The sequence below is a fragment of the Schistocerca gregaria genome, chromosome 7 (genome assembly GCF_023897955.1).
Source record: "Schistocerca gregaria isolate iqSchGreg1 chromosome 7, iqSchGreg1.2, whole genome shotgun sequence".
Taxonomy (NCBI): domain Eukaryota; kingdom Metazoa; phylum Arthropoda; class Insecta; order Orthoptera; family Acrididae; genus Schistocerca; species Schistocerca gregaria.
In genome coordinates this window covers 406,526,378-406,544,941 of record NC_064926.1, presented here as the reverse complement: position 1 = coordinate 406,544,941, position 18,564 = coordinate 406,526,378, and the positions used below count along the sequence as shown (strand labels likewise).

The following is an 18,564-nucleotide window of genomic DNA, read 5'->3' as shown; positions in this document are numbered from 1 at the left end:
AATGCTAGTCTGCCTGTGCTGTCCTCCTTGCACCATCCGTCATTGATTAATTTTCTCCCTAGGTAGTAGAATTCATACTTAGTGACCATTAATCCTGACGTTAAGATCCCGCTGTTCTCTTTTCTGCTACTTCTCATTGCTTTCGTCTTTTTTCAATTGACTCCCAATCCATTACTCATTAGACTGTTTACACCATTCAGCAGATCATGTAACTCTTCTTCACTTTCACTGTTATCAGCGATTTGTATCATTGATACCCTTTCACCATTTATTTTTATTACACTCCTGGACCTTTCTTTTATATCCATTATTGGTTGTTCAGTGTATAGACTAACAGTGGGGGGTTACACCCTTCTTTATCCGAGCACTTCGTTCTTAGTCTTCCACACTCATTATGCCCTCTTGGCTCCTGTACATGTTGTAAATTACTCGTCTCTTCCTATAGCTCACCCTACGTCGCTCAGGATCTCGAATATCTTGTACAATTTGACATTTTCGATTTTTCAGGTCGATAAATTTTACGAACAAATCTTGATTTACCGACAGCCTTCCTTCCATTATCAACCGCATTGTTAGGAATGCCTCTCTGGTGCTCTTTACGTCCCCAAAGCGAAACTGACACTCGTTTAGTATATCCTCACTTTTCATTTCCATTCTCCTGTACATTATTCTTGTCAGTAACTTGGATGCATAAACTGTTAAGCGTTTATGCTATAATTCTCGAACTTCTCAGCTGTTGCAGTCTTCGGAGTTACGTCGCTGACATTTTTCCGAACGTCAGATCGTATATCGCCATACACATACAATAACGCGAATAGCCGGTTTGTTGCCACTTTCAGCAATTATTTTGAAGCTGTGATGGAATCATTACAAACCGGTTACCTCAAGGACAGCTCTACAGTGTGTATTCCACTGTCCCCAAACCACCACTATTTGCGACTTTAGTGGTTTCAAGCGAGATCTCATGGGAGAGCACGGTAGAGGTTTGTTGTGTTTCCTGATGAAAACCGGCTTTGCCTCGGTGTCAGTGTTGGTCGTCGTATTAGCTACAAGGAGACCAGCCAACCTGTTTACGTGCTACACGTGCTGGACCTACACCTGCGGCTATAGAGCCCTCGCCTGGCATAAATTTGTACGTCACTCTTGTTATTCGACCTGTTGTCATGAACAGCATCATACTGCTGTCGTAGCCCAACATGTGCTGCCGAGTGTCGACATGTTGCTCTGGACTGCTAGATCAATTGGACTGTTTCCAACTGAGCACCTATGGGGCATCATCTGACGAAAACTCCAGCATCATCCACAACCCGCCTTAACCGCCCCTGTATTGACAGACCATGTACAACAGGCATAAAACTCCATCCCACAAACTGACATCCGGCACCTGTACCACACGATGCATGCTTTCATTCAGCATTGTGGTGGTTACACTGAATATTAATGAACCAGAATTTCATATGTACAATGGCTTATCTTGCTCCTTCTTTAATCTGTGATCTTGTAATGTTAATCACTTAAATGTGGTAACCAGATAAATATATTTCCGAATTTCATTATACCGAGCGAGGTGGCGCAGTGGCTAGCACACTGGACTCGAATTCGGGAGGACGACGGCTCAATCCCGCTTGCAGCCATCTTGATTTAAGTTTTCCGTGATTTCCCTAAATCGCTCCAGGCAAATGCCGGGATGGTTTCTTTGACATGGCACGGCCGACTTCCTTCCCCGTCCTTCCCTGACCCTATGAAACCGATGACCTCGCTGTCTGGTCTCCTAAACCAAACAACCCAACCCGAAATTTAATTTCTCTAAATGAATTGTTTTTGATGTTCCGATATTTTTCCTGTCCGTGTAAAGAACACGCTTTTTAATATTCATATGTAATATGTAAAGGTGAAAATTTGTTTTAAAAAATCACTTCGTCTGTTTACTCCAGACTTGTACAAGATGCTCTAATGGACAATCGGACGGTCTTGGGCTTTATATTTTTAATATATATATATATATAGCAGACAAAGGGAAGAAAGTGTTATTGAAAATCTGAAAAGTGCTCGACCGATTTACCTCTTATCTACACAAGATAGTCTGATGAAATTCGGACGGTCATAGGCCACATAGTTTTTTAATAGTACAATGTATGTATGCAGTAGATAAAGGGGAAACATGGATCCCATAATACTGAAAAATTTCTTGACCAGTGTACTTCTTATTTCTGCACGATAGACATTCAGACCAGCTATATACACATTTTTAAATAACGACGTACAGGTTTCCTGTTAAATTAGACAGTGACAGTAAAAATACAGTGCTGTATTCTGCTGTGAAAATTCGGTGTTTTGTTTTCTTTCTCGCATTCAGGCAAATTGTTTGTCCCCTAAAAAGTATATCTCATTATATATATTTAAAGTGAATTTGTACGCACAACAGTCATAACAGATGTTATTTTGTTTTCTTCGACAAAGTCGGATTTCTTAGAAAACAGAAAGGTCTGTTTGTGACTTACCAGCCTATGCATAGAATACTACAGAATATGAATTTACAATAAAAGTAAACGAAACTCAAGGTCAGATAGAGATGGGAGGAGGACACTAACAGAGCTGTGGGGAGGGGGGGGGGGGGCAGGAGGAGGTGTACAGAGAGAGGGGGGGGGGAGGAAGGAGGACATGGACAACGACAGGGTGAGAAGGTGATAGACAGAGGAGAGAGAAGCAGATTACGGTATACCCAATTCCCATGCTTTTTGAGCAATTGTGAAGCAGTGCCAGGTTTGCTAGCTATATGAAGAAAAACATCCTTGCTCTCTGTAGTGGGACTTCATATTAACTTACAGGGAAAGGAGAAAGCATCTGGGACCACATGCTGCACGAGCATCCAGAGTACGGCAACAACGGCGAGAATGGGGACGTGGCCTGTGACTCGTACCACAAGTATGCCGAGGACGTGCAGGCGCTCAAGGACCTGGGGGTGAGTACACACAACAGACGTACAGTGGTTGGACAACAATATGGAAACAACAAAAGCACAAGATATTACTGTGCATAATACGATGCAGAAAAACCATAGAAATTAGATTCCAGGTGTATCGGAATGGATAAGTACAGGTCCCCTCTGCTCTGGTCCTTATACTATTATGCCTGCAAAATACTAGTGTGTTAATGTAACAATGATATGCGTGGGTAGCCATTAAGCAGCCTTCTCTCCAAAGTAGAACACAAAGGATCAATAAATACTAAGATATGGAGACTGCGGTGGCCAAGAGGGGTATGAGAATTTATCGTCCTGCTTGTCAAACTAAACCTTGAAGATGCGAACCATCTGAACGATTGCATCACCATTGGGGAATAAACGTTGCATCAGTGGTTGGACCTGATCAGCTAAAATGGTCAGAGAATCCTTGACAATAATGCGACATTGCAGGAGACCCGTGGACCCATGGAACACCACGAGATGACTGCCCTGATCATCACCAGACCCCGACACGTTTCATTCATGGGCCGCAAACTCGGCCAGACGTTAAGAAGTGTGTGCAACAACACTCATCCAAAAAAAAACGACTAAACGACTTCTTCTATTTTTCCATAGTTCAGATTGTACGGCTTTGGCATGTGCGAAGTGTGTGGCTTTGGCATTCCAGCATTCCGCAGCTGGCCCTGCAATTTCGAACTGATTCAACTTCCTTCACATTTTTTTTCTTTTTTTTAATACAGATTGCAAATGCGACATTCACGGGTATAGTGTCTTTCGCAGCTGTCGTCCTTAGTCACAGTTCTCTTCTATGACCGTCTCTCACCATCACTCAACACATAACTTCGTCCGATTTGTGCCTTAGTGGATGTAGTTTCCCTGTTTTCACTGCACGCAGCGTAAATCTTCGGTATGGTGCCTCTTGAAACACCATGGTTACGAAAGCATTTATCACATGAGAACCACAAACTGCCCATGTTCAAAGTGACTTAGCTCTGACATAATCCACTCACAACTATACCGGACATTGTTTTGACCGCGACTGATAGGAGCAACGTATTCAGGACAATGGATAGGTGCCGCTCAAGGTCGAATACCACAGTGCAACCTGCAAGCTTGCTTAGCGGCTTCGTTTATGTTAAAGCAAACATATCTCTGTCACACTATAGTTCAAAGAGCTGAGAATTTAGACTGCTGAAAGCAGAGCACAGGGATACTAGAGTGTAATGTCTGAGCCCAACTGAGGAGACAATATAACAAAATTCTTTACTCCCCAAAACACGACAATACTGCACACAGGTAAAATCATCGACATCCAGATTACAACAGCCGTTGTTTAACCCATAAAAATTTTAAAAAAGTACAGTGCATGAAAAAGCGATTTCTCAAGTTGTGTGTGTGTGTGTGTGTGTGTGTGTGTGTGTGTGTGTGTGTGTGTGTGTGTGTGTGTGTGTGTGTCTGTGTATTTTTATAGCAATCCTTTTTAAGACGAATTGGGGGGTATCGCAAGTAGAGTGATAATTCAAAACTAAACTTAGAGTTTAAGTCCAATAACAATAACTTTCATAAATCATAATGAGAATACCCACCAAAAATTCACTCATCGCCTCTAAAGAGGGGGCAAAACGTCATTCAAAAAAATATGTTTAATCAAAATTACTGTATACATAATTTTTTTGGGCAACCAACAAGTTAGTTTATCAAAGCTCCGGTCAGATTTTTTTAACTTAAACTAGCATGACTTAAGAACTGTAATTTAAAGGCAAAGCGCTTTCTTAACAACATACGAGTACATCAATCAGGTGCTGCTATTCCGCTGTGGCACCCTTCAGAGAGTATAGACCCACCAGACCGCACTGGACGACGAAAACACCTGAGGCAGCGCTCGAAATGGCACAACAAAAATAAATCACACTCTACAATACATAAAAAATAAACTGACAAATAAATTCACGGCCATAATGACGACATTTGTCGAGTCACCAACCTTGATGAATATAAGACCAAAAAACTTACAGCTAACCTATACGCTAAACTGCCAGTGAAAGCAAGGATTAAACAAAATTGAAGCTCAAAAATGGCAATTGTTGGAGTACATCTGGCCACCATAATTCTCTCTTTAAACTGTCATACCGGGAAGTGAAGATTCCTGGAAGCAATACTTTGTTTTTCATACGTAACCACATCAAAAGCAGGCAGCGGATTAGTACTTAATTACGCAAGATAATTCACGGAAGCGTTAGGTAATTAAAAACCAATCTAGCTTAAGCAACACCAGCTTTTCTGTCCGGTGAAGTGGACAGCTTCGTAGTTTTATAGTGGTTATAACGGCATTTTCTTATTCAGTTTAGAAGCTGGTTGGTTGGTTTTGGGGGAGGGGATCAACGGGGAGGTCATAGGTCCCTTCGGATTAGGGAAGGATGGGGAAGGAAGTTGGCCGTGCCTTTTCAGAAGAACAATCCCGGCATTTTTCTGGAGCGATTCTACATCTACATCTACATCCATATTCCGCAAGCCACCTGACGGTGCGTTGCGGAGGGCACTTTGAGTACCTCTATCGGTTCTCCCTTCTATTCCATTCTCGTATTGTTCGTGGAAAGAAAGAGTGTCGGCATGCCTCTGTGTGGGCTCCAATCTCTCTGATTTTATGCTCACAGTCTCTTCGCGAGATATACGTAGAAGGGAGCAATATACTGCTTGACTCCTCGATGAAGATATGTTCTCGAAACTTCAACAAAAGCCCATACCGAGCTACTGAGCGTCTCTCCTGCAGAGTCTTCTACTGGAATTTAAATATAATCTCCCTAACACTTTTGCGATTACTAAATTATACTGTAACGAAGCGCGCTGCTCTCCGTTGGATCATCTCTATTTCCTTTATCAACCCCACCTGGCACGGATCCCACACTGGTGAGCTATATTCAAGCATTTGGCGAACAAGGGTATTGTAACCTACATCCTTTGTTTTCGGATTGCATTTCCTTAGGATTCTTCCAATGAATCTCAGTCTGGCATCTGCTTTACCGACGATCAACTTTATATGATTACTTGATTTTAAATCACTCCTAATGCGTACTCCCAGATAATTAATGGAATTAACTGCTTCCAGTTGCTGACCTGCTATATTGTGGCTAAATAATAAGGGATCTTTCTGTCTATGCATTAGCAGCACATTACACTTGTCTTCATTGAGATTCAATTGTCATTCACCTGTACCATGTGTCAATTCCTTGCAGATCCTCGTGCATTTCAGTACAATTTTCTATTGTTGCAACCTCTCACAGCATCATCCACAAAAAGCCTCAGTAAACTTCCGATGTCATCCACAAGATCAGTTATGTACACTCCTGGAAATTGAAATAAGAACACCGTGAATTCATTGTCCCAGGAAGGGGAAACTTTATTGACACATTCCTGGGGTCAGATACATCACATGATCACACTGACAGAACCACAGGCACATAGACACAGGCACTAGTACAGTGTATATCCACCTTTCGCAGCAATGCAGGCTGCTGTTCTCCCATGGAGACGATCGTAGAGATGCTGGATGTAGTCCTGTGGAACGGATTGCCATGCCATTTCCACCTGGCGCCTCAGTTGGACCAGCGTTCGTGCTGGACGTGCAGACCGCGTGAGACGACGCTTCATCCAGTCCCAAACATGCTCAATAGGGGACAGATCCGGAGATCTTGCTGGCCAGGGTAGTTGACTTACACCTTCTAGAGCACGTTGGGTGGCACGGGATACATGCGGACGTGCATTGTCCTGTTGGAACAGCAAGTTCCCTTGCCGGTCTAGGAATGGTAGAACGATGGGTTCGATGACGGTTTGGATGTACCGTGCACTATTCAGTGTCCCCTCGACGATCACCAGAGGTATACGGCCAGTGTAGGAGATCGCTCCCCACACCATGATGCCGGGTGTTGGCCCTGTGTGCCTCGCTCGTATGCAGTCCTGATTGTGGCGCTCACCTGCACGGCGCCAAACACGCATACGACCATCATTGGCACCAAGGCAGAAGCGATTCTCATCGCTGAAGACGACACGTCTCCATTCGTCCCTCCATTCACGCCTCTCGCGACACCACTGGAGGCGGGCTGCACGATGTTGGGGCGTGAGCGGAAGACGGCCTAACGGTGTGCGGGACCGTAGCCCAGCTTCATGGAGACGGTTGCGAATGGTCTTCGCCGATACCCCAGGAGCCACAGTGTCCCTAATTTGCTGGGAAGTGGCGGTGCGGTCCCGTACGGCACTGCGTAGGATCCTACGGTCTTGGCGTGCATCCGTGCGTCGCTGCGGTCCGCTCCCAGGTCGACGGGTACGTGCACCTTCCGCCGACCACTGGCGACAACATCGATGTACTGTGGAGACCTCGCGCCCTACGTGTTGAGCAATTCGGCGGTACGTCCACCCGGCCTCCCGCATGCCCTCTATACGCCCTCGCTCAAAGTCCGTCAACTGCACATACGGTTCACGTCCACGCTGTCGCGGCATGCTACCATTGTTAAAGACTGCGATGGAGCTCCGTATGCCACGGCAAACTGGCTGACACTGACGGCGGCGGTGCACAAATGCTGCGCAGCTAGTGCCATTCGACGGCAAACACCGCGGTTCCTGGTGTGTCCGCTGTGGCGTGCGTGTGATCATTGCTTGTACAGCCCTCTCGCAGTGTCCGGAGCAAGTATGGTGGGTCTGACACACCGGTGTCAATGTGTTCTTTTTTCCATTTCCAGGAGTGTATATTGTGAATTACAACGGTCCTACGACACTCCCCTGCGGCACGCCTGAAATCGCTCTTACTTCGGAAGACTTCCCTCCATTGAGAATGACATGCTGCGTTCTGTTATCTAGGAACTCTTCCATCCAAACACACAACTGGTCTGATAGTCCACATGCTCTTACTTTGTTCATTAAACAACTGTGGGGAACTGTATCGAACGCCTTGCGGAAGTCACGAAACACGGCATCTACCTGGGAACCCGTGTCTATGGCCCTCTGAGACTCACGATTTGGGGAAATTACGGAAAACCTAAATCAGGATGGCTGGACGTTGGTTTGTACCGGCGTCCTTCCGAATGCAAGTCCGTTGTGGTAACCGATGCGCCATTTCGTTCTGTAGTTTAGGAGTAAACGGCTCAATTACTGGTGGTTGAAACTTGCACTGGCTTCACACAAGAACGTTTTAAATAGTAAGTGCCTCCCACTTAAAAGCCAAACCACTTAAAAGGCACATCCGTAAACACTATCCTCGTCTACAGGCACAACCAACTGGTTATGCATATGTATCGGTATAGGAGTGGGCGGAATTCGTACACTGCTGAGAAGTAAGCGCAGTTTCAGCATGGCACGGTTTCTAAAAACAAATGGACCAACGACAGGTTAATAGTTCTGGACACAGTGCTTATAGCAGCAAACAGCTAACCCACAAGGTAGGATGCAGCCGACAGCAGCATCGAGAGTTCCGAAAACACCGTACGATGCAACACGACAGGACGCGGTCTTTTCCAGGTGTAAGCCTCCCTCGGACAGCAACGGGTTCACTGCGGGCACTGCCAACCCCAGTTCCGCTGCAACGAGGAGGCCTCGCGCTGCGCAGTCCCACATTCCTGTGCCGCCACTGCGTCGCACCAAGCCGACAGCGACCCCGTCCCAGGCTGCATTGCTCCCTGCCGGACATTCCGCATACGAGTGTATTGCACTCTCCCCCATCGTTCACCAGATTCTCCGTGCTCGCTGCAAACCGACGGTCATAGCCCGCTCTGTGAAATCTCTGCGCAGCAATCACGCGACTGTAATGTCAAACCAAATGGAAGAGATAACTTACGACCAGCGTCAAAGATAGTGAAAAGACGCTAAGGCTGAACTTTATTTGTTATTGACAACTTTTCTCACAGTTTCGTTGCATTTTCACGTTCCAAGAACAGGCTGTGCGTATCGTCATCAGGTGTGATGAATATCTAACCGAAGTGTAGCAACGTCAATGGAACAACATCGGATGTGTTTGTCTACTTCATGGTTTCAATGGTTCAAATGGCTCTGAGCACTATGGGACTTAACATCTGTGGTCATCAGTCCCCTAGAACTTAGAACTACTTGAACGTAACTAATCTAAGGACATCACACACATCCATGCCCAAGCCAGGATTAGAACCTGTGACCGTAGCAGTCGCGCGGTTCCGGACTGAGCGCCTAGAACCGCGAGACCACCGCGGCCGGCCATGGTTTCAATACTGGGACTATTAGCCGGATTTAAGGTCAGCATAACATACTCGCATGATGTCACACATTGTGTTGAGATATCTGTTACATTGACTGTGTTCCGCAGCTCGTGGTCTCGCGGTAGAATTCTCGCTTCCCGAGCACGGGGTCCCGGGTGCGATTCCCGGCGGGATCAGGGATTTTCTCTGACTCGTGATGACTGAGTTTTGTGTGATGTCCTTAGGTTAGTTAGGTTTAAGTAGTTCTACGTTCTAGGGGACTGATGACCATTGATGTTAAGTCCCATATTGCTCAGAACCATTTGAACATTGACTGTGAGTTCACGTTTTGCAAATAACGTAGTATTTTTTCTCCCAATTTATAAACAGTTCAACAAATAGAACAGGTCAATAGTGAAAGTTTGAAAGTACCATCGAAATCACCTGTACTAAGACTAAAGGCATGTATTATTAACAGCCGGGAGTTGTGGCCGTGCGGTTCTAGGCACTTCAATCTGGAGCCGCGAGACCGCTACGGTCGCAGGTTCGAATCCTGCCTCTGGCATGGATGTGTGTGTGATGTTCTTAGGTTAGTTAGGTTTCAGTAGTTCTACGTTCTAGGGGATAATGACCTCAGAAGTTAAGCCCCATTGTACTCAGAGCCATTTTATTATTAACATATCGAAAACAAAACTGTTTAAACGCAAATGCACATAACCAGATGAGGTGAAACTGTTGTGGTACCTGAAGACAAATATTAAATCGACAGAAAAGAGAAATATACAGAGCAATAAAAACTTTAAGTTTTCAAAAGAGGCGTCCGGAACACAGGAAATCCGCTTAGCGAGCAATAGGAATTCGCAGGATAAACATAAGTGTAATTAAGCCGATACTAAATATGATACTTTGGACATATAACCCGGCGAACGGATGTTCAGTAGAGCAAGTCGATAGGTATTGTCTTCCAAGGGATAAGTAAAAGCTGGGACAACAAAGAAATAAAAATATGCTGCATGACGTTATGAAACATGCAGAACCATGGAAGCGTATAAAACACTGTAGTACACTCAGGAGTATGTCGGAGGCCTTCGTTTAGTACTGCGTGTCAAATTTCCAACGACAATGCACATTTTTTATGCTTCGTAGTCGTTACGATAATATTTTCATGTGAAAATGGCATGTAAATTTCCTAAGCATCATCTATAATGTTAAAAACATCATTTTCACAAATAATTTTCATACGATAAGCGAGGGCAATTTCTCAGTATGGACTGAGAATAACTTAACTGTTGATGATCAAAAATATCCGATACGAATAATAATGATTTTTCTACACGTTTTCAATTTCTTACACACATACTGACATAAATGTGATTCCTGATTTGTATCACCAAAACTATTGTCAGTTCTGCCCAACCTCATTAAGTCCTTATTCTCTCACAACCGCTTCCCAAAATCAGCTGGTAGAACAGCCATCTGAAATTTGTCAGAAGTCCGAGACCCACTAAAAACACAAAAAAACAACACTCCGTCTAGATGCTACAAGTGGCCCATCGGGACCATCTGACCGCCGTGTACAGGAGGGGCATGGGGTCAGCACAACGCTCCCCCCGGTCGTTATGATGATATTCTTGACCGAAGCCTCAATTGGCATCAAGAGGCTGAGTGCACCCAGAAAAATGGCAACAGCTTGGATGGTCACCCATCCAAGTGCCGACCGCGCCCGACGGCGCTTAATTTCGGTGATCTTACGGGAAGCGGTGTATCCACTGCGGCAAGGCCGCCAACATAGATAAATAATATCTCCATGAACTGCAGATGTTGCACTCGAATTGCATAGCGTTTTTCCTCGATAGGCGTGCAGGAAGATAGTTGTTAGTTGGTCCAGCAGTTACGAAATTTAAGTTTCACTGGAGCTCGGCACAAATTACACATTTACCAAAAATAACACAATTTTTCTGCTTTTTCTAAATAGATCATCCATTGAAAGTAATGTGTCCTCCAGGTGTTAGAATGTGACATACCTGAATAAAATAGTCTGTTAGTCAGCCGCCTCAGGTTGGATAAATCCCTGAGATTTCGACATTTGTCAGCTCCATAGCGATCGACACTGCTTGAGAACTGCGAAGTCTAATTAATGATACATGTATACTTCCTTCGTTTCAAAAACATTTTAATGTGGGTTCTCACAGATGTCTGCTGAATGTTCTTCATCAGAACCCTAACTGTTGTGCTGCTCACCCTCTCTAGCAGTAGAGATGCTAGAGTAACACTGCACTGTTTGTTTCAGGCTAAAGTATACCGCTTCTCTATCTCTTGGCCTCGCATCCTGCCTAATGGGGACCTGGACGTGATCAACGAGCCGGGAATCGACTACTACAACAATCTCATCAACTTGTTACTGGAGAACGATATCCAGCCGCTGGTAAGAACGCTTTTATCTCTGTTCTGTGGAGGGATCGATTAAGACGCTCACACTACGCATAGACCATGGCATCCACATGGCATTATTGTTCAGGGTAAATCTCCATCCTAGCGTTTATAGACCTTATCAACGTTAGTGTAAAAATTTCTTCACTCTTTGGAATTTACTGCTCAATCTGACTTGGAAGCTGGTCAAAAATTCCTCTCAGCCCCTTATATTAGCATGTGAAGGAACAGTTACACTACATATACCAACAACAATGAAGGGATGTTTGCTCTGTCAGTAAATATAAATGGCAAGAATCGTCGGATCTATGTTGGACTGAGTATGCCTGTAGAACCACTCGCTGCGGATCAAAATTTATTTCATTTTTCTTCTGTCGGTCACTGGCTACGCTCCTGACTCCCTCCAGTGTGGAACTCAGTTCCGTACATCTACGTAAGTTTCCTAGGATATCGGCTCTTGACCGATTCGTTCTACTCACACATTTATTACACTATCTTCACATCGCAAATATAACTATGATTTATAGGTACTCTGATAAAGGTGTCACCATTAATGAAGCATCGCAGTTATAATGGCAATAATGACGGGAAAGCTTATTCCTTAGAAAATGAAATACATGTAAAAACATCTCCATCACCATCAACATACAAATAGACGATGATAATGGTATTTTATATTATATGTAAAGAAACGTTTCTGCTGAGGTTTTTGCTTTTTGTTTACATGTACATGATAGCGCCAAATATTGTTATAAAATCTGCTCTAATTAATTAAAATCTGATCTAGTTGTCTACTGGTCACTAATACAATTACATTGCTTCTTGATGCTCGTTTACAGATTTGTTTCATATGCTTGCTGTTACTGTTTCGAATAGGTGTATTGACATTGCTTCATATGCAACATTGAGAAATTTTTATTTCATTATACCCAACTGGTTTGTAACTTTTATGCGATTTTTCTTACCGGCAAAGTATTAGCATCTTCAGTCAGTTCCTCTCTAGCGAAAAAAATTCTGTATGTAATGAGGGCACTTTGTAGCGCATAAACAGTTTTTCATCATGCTGTCCAGTTTGTTAGAAACAAAGACTCGTAACATTATTGACGCCTACGAGAACAATAAAACGTATCAATATCGGCTTACACTGAAATACTCTCATAACTGCGCTCCAATTACAACATCATTATTGCCAAGGCAATTGGTACAGTGGTACCGACAATAAGATGATTGAAAATACTTGTAACTGTAATTCAATGAACTAAGAACAAAGGTTTCCAAACGTAACTTTCACTTTTACTATTTAAAGTCCAAGAGCAGACATAACCGCACTGGAATACACTTTTAGCAATACTACCAACATAAAAAACAAAAAATAATTGTTTAAATGAGTGATTGGAATATTGGATTGTATTGTACGACTGTTTGAATCACTTAGTAGAAGTCATTCAGCTACAGTTCTATTTGAATCGGTGTTCACTCTCCATCTCTTACAATTTCCCGCTTCTACATTTTTTTTTTCCTGTTCACTCATTTCTCGACTCCTTCTTAAGCCTTTGTTAACAACTCTAGAAGTAAAGATAGTCCTAGAAATAATTTTCGGTCAGTAAATCATCCGTTCGTTACCATTTCTATGACAAATTACATCATTTTAAATTCTTTCCTTACAGTCATGTTATCCTTTCTAGTCACTGTGGCACACTTGATGTTCCGTAATTTTTTACGAAATCGAAGAAAACCAAATAAATGATGAGCTCGGTATTTTCATCATGCAAATGTATCATCACATGTGATGTTCATAGCCAACGTCTCCCATCTCGTAGGTGACGATGTTCCACTGGGACTTACCGCAAGCTCTGCAGTACATAGGTGGCTGGCCGAATCCCATCCTCGCGGACTACTTCCTCGAGTACGCCAGGGTGCTCTTTGACAACTTTGGTGACAGGGTGAGTTACTTTGTATACTGATATTTCTCTTATTCTTGAAGACACTTAGTGAGAATAATCACTATAACTAAGGTTTGTAGGATTTTGTTCTATAGTAATGAATATGTAAAGTGCAATACGATAATGTCTTCACATTATCACAATATTTTCAACCATTGATGTAATTTCCGAAGAAAGCTACTGTCCCCTGTATTGCAGCAGTGAGGAATTAAAAGAAAAGGACTGTCAAGTGGAGATCGAAAAATTTTCTGTTCGGGTCGATGGGGAGAAACCTTAGTCTTTAGTTTCTGAAGAATGTTACAGCTGCACTTCACATCGAATAAGAATTTTTTTAAGATCGGACCCAAGCTCGGATAGGACAAGAATGAGAAAAGAAGTCATTCGTGTCTTTCATACTCTTTAATTAGCTTAGCGAGCACATGGAAAACTCCAGTCTGTATGTGAAGAGATTGGCTGACAGCTAAGGATTCCTCCAGGGATATTATGCTGCCAGCGTGTGATGGGAAGGACCACAGACGTCCATATTTCTGAAGTAAAGAAAGAGTGTCTCGATATTGCACATTCTCTTAGGATGCTGACAAAATTCAAGCGAGGTACAATAGCACCTGTATTTCCGACATGAATAGTTCATGGGAAGAAGGTTAGATTTAACAAAGTTCCCGGAGAGCAACTGTGTCGAATACTGTGATGACGTATCACCGCTGTGTACGACAATTGGCAAACCAAAGCAGACCCCAAACACCAGTTTGCAGTAAGTAAATTATCTAATAGGTAAGACATTTATAGCAAATAATGATAAAGAAAATATACCTTAAGTGAATAAAGTGAAATTTTGGAAACAGCAAGATAATTAGTGTAATAGGCGCAGGAATTTACTGCAGAAACTACACATCAGTGGCAGTCACTTTGATCACCGAGAAGAAAGAGTTAAAACGATGTTAATGTTGGTGATGCAATACAAGCATAAGTTGAAGTTGAAGAAACGATATCATGAGATAAGTTCCCAGCTTGGCTTGTTCTATCGCTTTCTTCCTCAGGCCTAGTGATACAGTTTAAAGCATGGTCATCGAAATCTCAAGGACGCATGATAGAATCCCCACCGGACAACGATTTTCTCTCACTCTGATTCTAAGCTAGTATTTGTGGTGTTACGTATCGATACCACACCACAGGCGTCCTAAGGTAGGCAACGGAGTTGTAAGTTTACAACGTCGGTGACGCGCGTCTGGTGGACAAATGGTGCACGCCACTGCACCATGTCTCCAGCGGCTGTGGATTAGAAGCGCCCTCTTCCGGCGCAATACACGACGGCCGGAGGCAGTCTCTCAGCCCACCTGCACTTGGGTCCTGTTTCCTACGACACCACTGTTAGCACTTAGTAGGTGTTGCTGTTGTAATACCTGGACTTGTTTCTTGCAGCACTGTTTGTTATGAGTCTTTGTAAGATTGTAGAAATATAAGTTAAATATCTGTTTACTGTGTTAACTTAATCTCTGATTATTTCTGCTACTTCCGGCTTTCCTAAGACAAGGGTTGCCATACCACTCTGCAGCCAACCTCACCTTACCGTAGTGCACATAGTCGTACACAACAGTATTCACCTCTACGTGATGGAGAAACCATACTTGGCGCTGATTCCACTTTCTGTAGGTCCCCTTTCCGCAGCTGGATAACGGGCATAGGTTAAGAATATGCAGGTTGCAGAAATGGCTTCCAACTGAGAGCTATACATGAGGGCATTGGGCTACACTAAACGATTATTATTGTTATTATTATTATTATTATTATTATTATTATTATTATTATTATTATTATTACTATTATCAGCTTTCGAAATGTGGTGCTACAGAAGAATACTGAAGATAAGGTGGATAGGTCACGTAACTAATGAGGAGGTATTGAATAGGATTGGGGAGAAGAGAAGTTTGTGGCACAACTTGACTACAAGAAGGGATCGGTTGGTAGGACATGTTTTGAGGCATCAAGGGATCACAAATTTAGCATTGGAGGGCAGCGTGGAGGGTAAAAATCGTAGAGGGAGACCGAGAGATGAGTACACTAAGCAGATTCAGAAGGATGTAGGTTGCAGTAGGTACTGGGAGATGAAGCAGCTTGCACAGGATAGAGTAGCATGGAGAGCTGCATCAAACCAGTCTCAGGACTGAAGACAACAACAACATTATCAGTCCTCCTACATATGAATAAAAATCAGAGAACCTTATTCAACAGACTGTCTGCTTCCTGTTGTTAAACAAGAACATAGCTTTTTAAAGGAAAAGGGCTGGGAGTTGCAGTTCCGCATTATTTCATGTATTTGGTGACTACTTACAATCATTAGCATGAATAATATTCTAGTACTTTGCGCTAGTGCAAACAGACTTCAGGAATGAATAGAACAACTTACTATGGAAATTTTGAGAGTAGGCTTGAAAATCAGCTACGTAATGTTGCAAGTAATCAGTAATCAATAAATTAAAACAAAATAATGCAGAGCCAGGTGACGTTTATTTCTGTATAGAACACTGGGTGACACGTACTCGATGAAGAGCATATGGAATAGACTCAAGACTGATATTAGCCTCGGTTTCTCTTTCCTTCTCCGTTTCTTTATTACGCTTCTGACGTTACTGAATAGGATAATTGATATTCAGCGCTTATTACGAGTTCTAAATTATCACCGTGAGAAATGACCCAAGGAAACCACTGAAAAACTGAATGTCACTAAGTGACAAATGGAGAGATGCGTGTTGTGAATTTCTGGGACAAACAGGAACACAAACATATGGAACATGGAGGAACTGGGGTGGCAACCGTAATTATACCGCAGTAAAAATGAGATGATCGGCACATTTAGGGTAACAAATCGATGTTAGATGGACCTATAAGGATCACTGCTGGATTCAAAGAGGGAATATCAAGAAAACGACACAAGAAACTACACCAGAAACAGTAGAAAACATTTCATCAGTAGTTTACTGATGAAATACAGTTACGACGGTATATGATGTTAAAAACAATTTAAGCGTTGTATTTCCGAAATTTTAGACTAGACGAGATAAAACCTAGTGCGACGCAGTCTGCCAGCCGCTGTGACCGAGCGGTTCTAGGTGCTTCAGTCCGGAACCGCGCGCCTGCAACGGTCGCAGGTTCGAATCCTGTCTCGGGTATACGTGTGTGATGGCCTTACATTAGTTAGGCTTAAGTAGTTCTAAGTCTAGGGGACTGATGACCTCAGATGTTAAGTCCCACAGTGCTCGAGGCCATTCTTTTTTTTCAGACGCAGTTGCGTCTCCTTGCTTGAGTAATTATTAGAATCTTTGAACATCATGAATCATCAAGTACACATTTTGAACTAGACTTTAATCGTGCCCTGATTACCTCATTACTTCTTCTCAGGGTGCCGTACTGCAGTTAGAGGCTGTGATGTTTGAAAAGTTCAAATCTTTTTGTTGGCAGTGCGTGTCTTTCTCCTGACATTGTCAATCGCCAGATGTCTCGTTAACAAACTACACTTAAGGACACTGTAACGGTTCAAACTTCTATTCAATTAATACGTAATTCGTTTCGCACTATTGGCTAGTTTAGGCCTTACAAGACATTCTCACGTGAAATAGGGGCCAACAGCACGTCATTATGTACTACTTTGCAGCGGACATGACAGTTCTTCAAAAAAATGGCTCTGAGCACTATGGGACTTAACATCTGAGGTCATCAGTCCCCTAGAACTTAGAACTACTTAAACCTAACTAACCTAAGAACATCACACACATCCGTGCTCAAGGCAGGTCGCGCGGTTCCAGACTGACGCGCCTAGAACCACTCGGCTACAACAGCCGGCATGACAGTTCTCAAAGCGAGCACAGACGCATGGGAGTTTGAAATTTAAAATAGAATGGCTACTGGATACAGTACTAATGCTCACAGTCGAAACTATTGTCACGAAGAACAGTTTTCAGAAATTTAATACGAACTGCGACGGTTTATTATCCTGCCACATTTTGTCAGAGAGCCCTGTAAAACCACCAGCATCCGACAGTACAGTGGGACCACGTTCCTTTCGCAGGTGAAACTGTGGACGACTTTCAACGAGCCCGCCTCATTTACTGGCGGCTACGCTAGCACCGGCGGCCAGGCCCCCTCACAGAACGCTTCTGGCATCGGCGACTACCTGGCGGCGCACACCGTCATCAGGGCACACGCCATGGTCTACCGCCTCTACGACGAGCAGTACCGCCCCACGCAGAACGGTGAGTCACGACTTTGCAGTGAAGTCCACTTAAATATAGTCATGGGTGGAAAAAAGAAAACAAACACAATCATTACTTTATGTCCCAATCTGAAGTCTGTGGTGGAGGTTACTTTACGCAGTACGTGAATAGTTTCCATTATGACAGTGACATTTGGGTTTTTAACACGAAAATCTTTCAAAAATTGAATATCATGGAACAGTATTGTGCAAAGGACGATCCACTGTAATGAAAACTAAATAGAGGTTGGCCTCGATATTCAGTGAGGTGAATGGATTGTATTAGAACTAAGGCTTATCATAACGACGATAAGTCCCCAATGTATTATCCAACCTACCATTAATGTAGTGTATCTAATAAATAAATGTGTTTCTGTTTCCATTAGTAGTATTGATGATTTTATGAAGAAATCTCTTACTCATATCTAATTCTAATAACTTGTCAGTTTGTAATGAAATGAGGATAGCCCAGTTTTTGTGACGATGCATACCTCCTTGAACATCAAGTCACTGTAAGATCATATGCAATAAATGTTCTTAATTTCGGCATTGTTTGCAAAAAAACAAGCCATAATATTCACACTAAATAACTAATAAACTAACATGCATCATTTTATAAGTGGAAAAAGAATGCCCCTGTGTCACTTTCATTATGTCGCTTTTACTATTGAAAGTCACGTCCTCTAATAAGAAGCGATCTTAAAAAAATATGGTGTCCGAAGACGACATTAGCATTTTCGCCACATAAACCAACATGAGCCGCAGTAGTATGCAAATCAAATG

General features: G+C 43.0%; 1 protein-coding gene across 1 annotated transcript in view; it reads left to right on the top strand.

Moving 5' to 3' along the window:
• The window catches only part of LOC126281475 (myrosinase 1-like), a 68,564-nt gene that overhangs the window by 16,959 nt on the left and 33,041 nt on the right, over positions 1-18,564 (top strand). The window contains exons 2-5 of the mRNA XM_049980471.1: positions 2,829-2,962; positions 11,453-11,587; positions 13,413-13,535; positions 17,599-17,782. Of these exons, the coding sequence (XP_049836428.1) occupies positions 2,829-2,962; positions 11,453-11,587; positions 13,413-13,535; positions 17,599-17,782 (576 nt within the window). The remainder of the gene's footprint in view (positions 1-2,828; positions 2,963-11,452; positions 11,588-13,412; positions 13,536-17,598; positions 17,783-18,564) is intronic.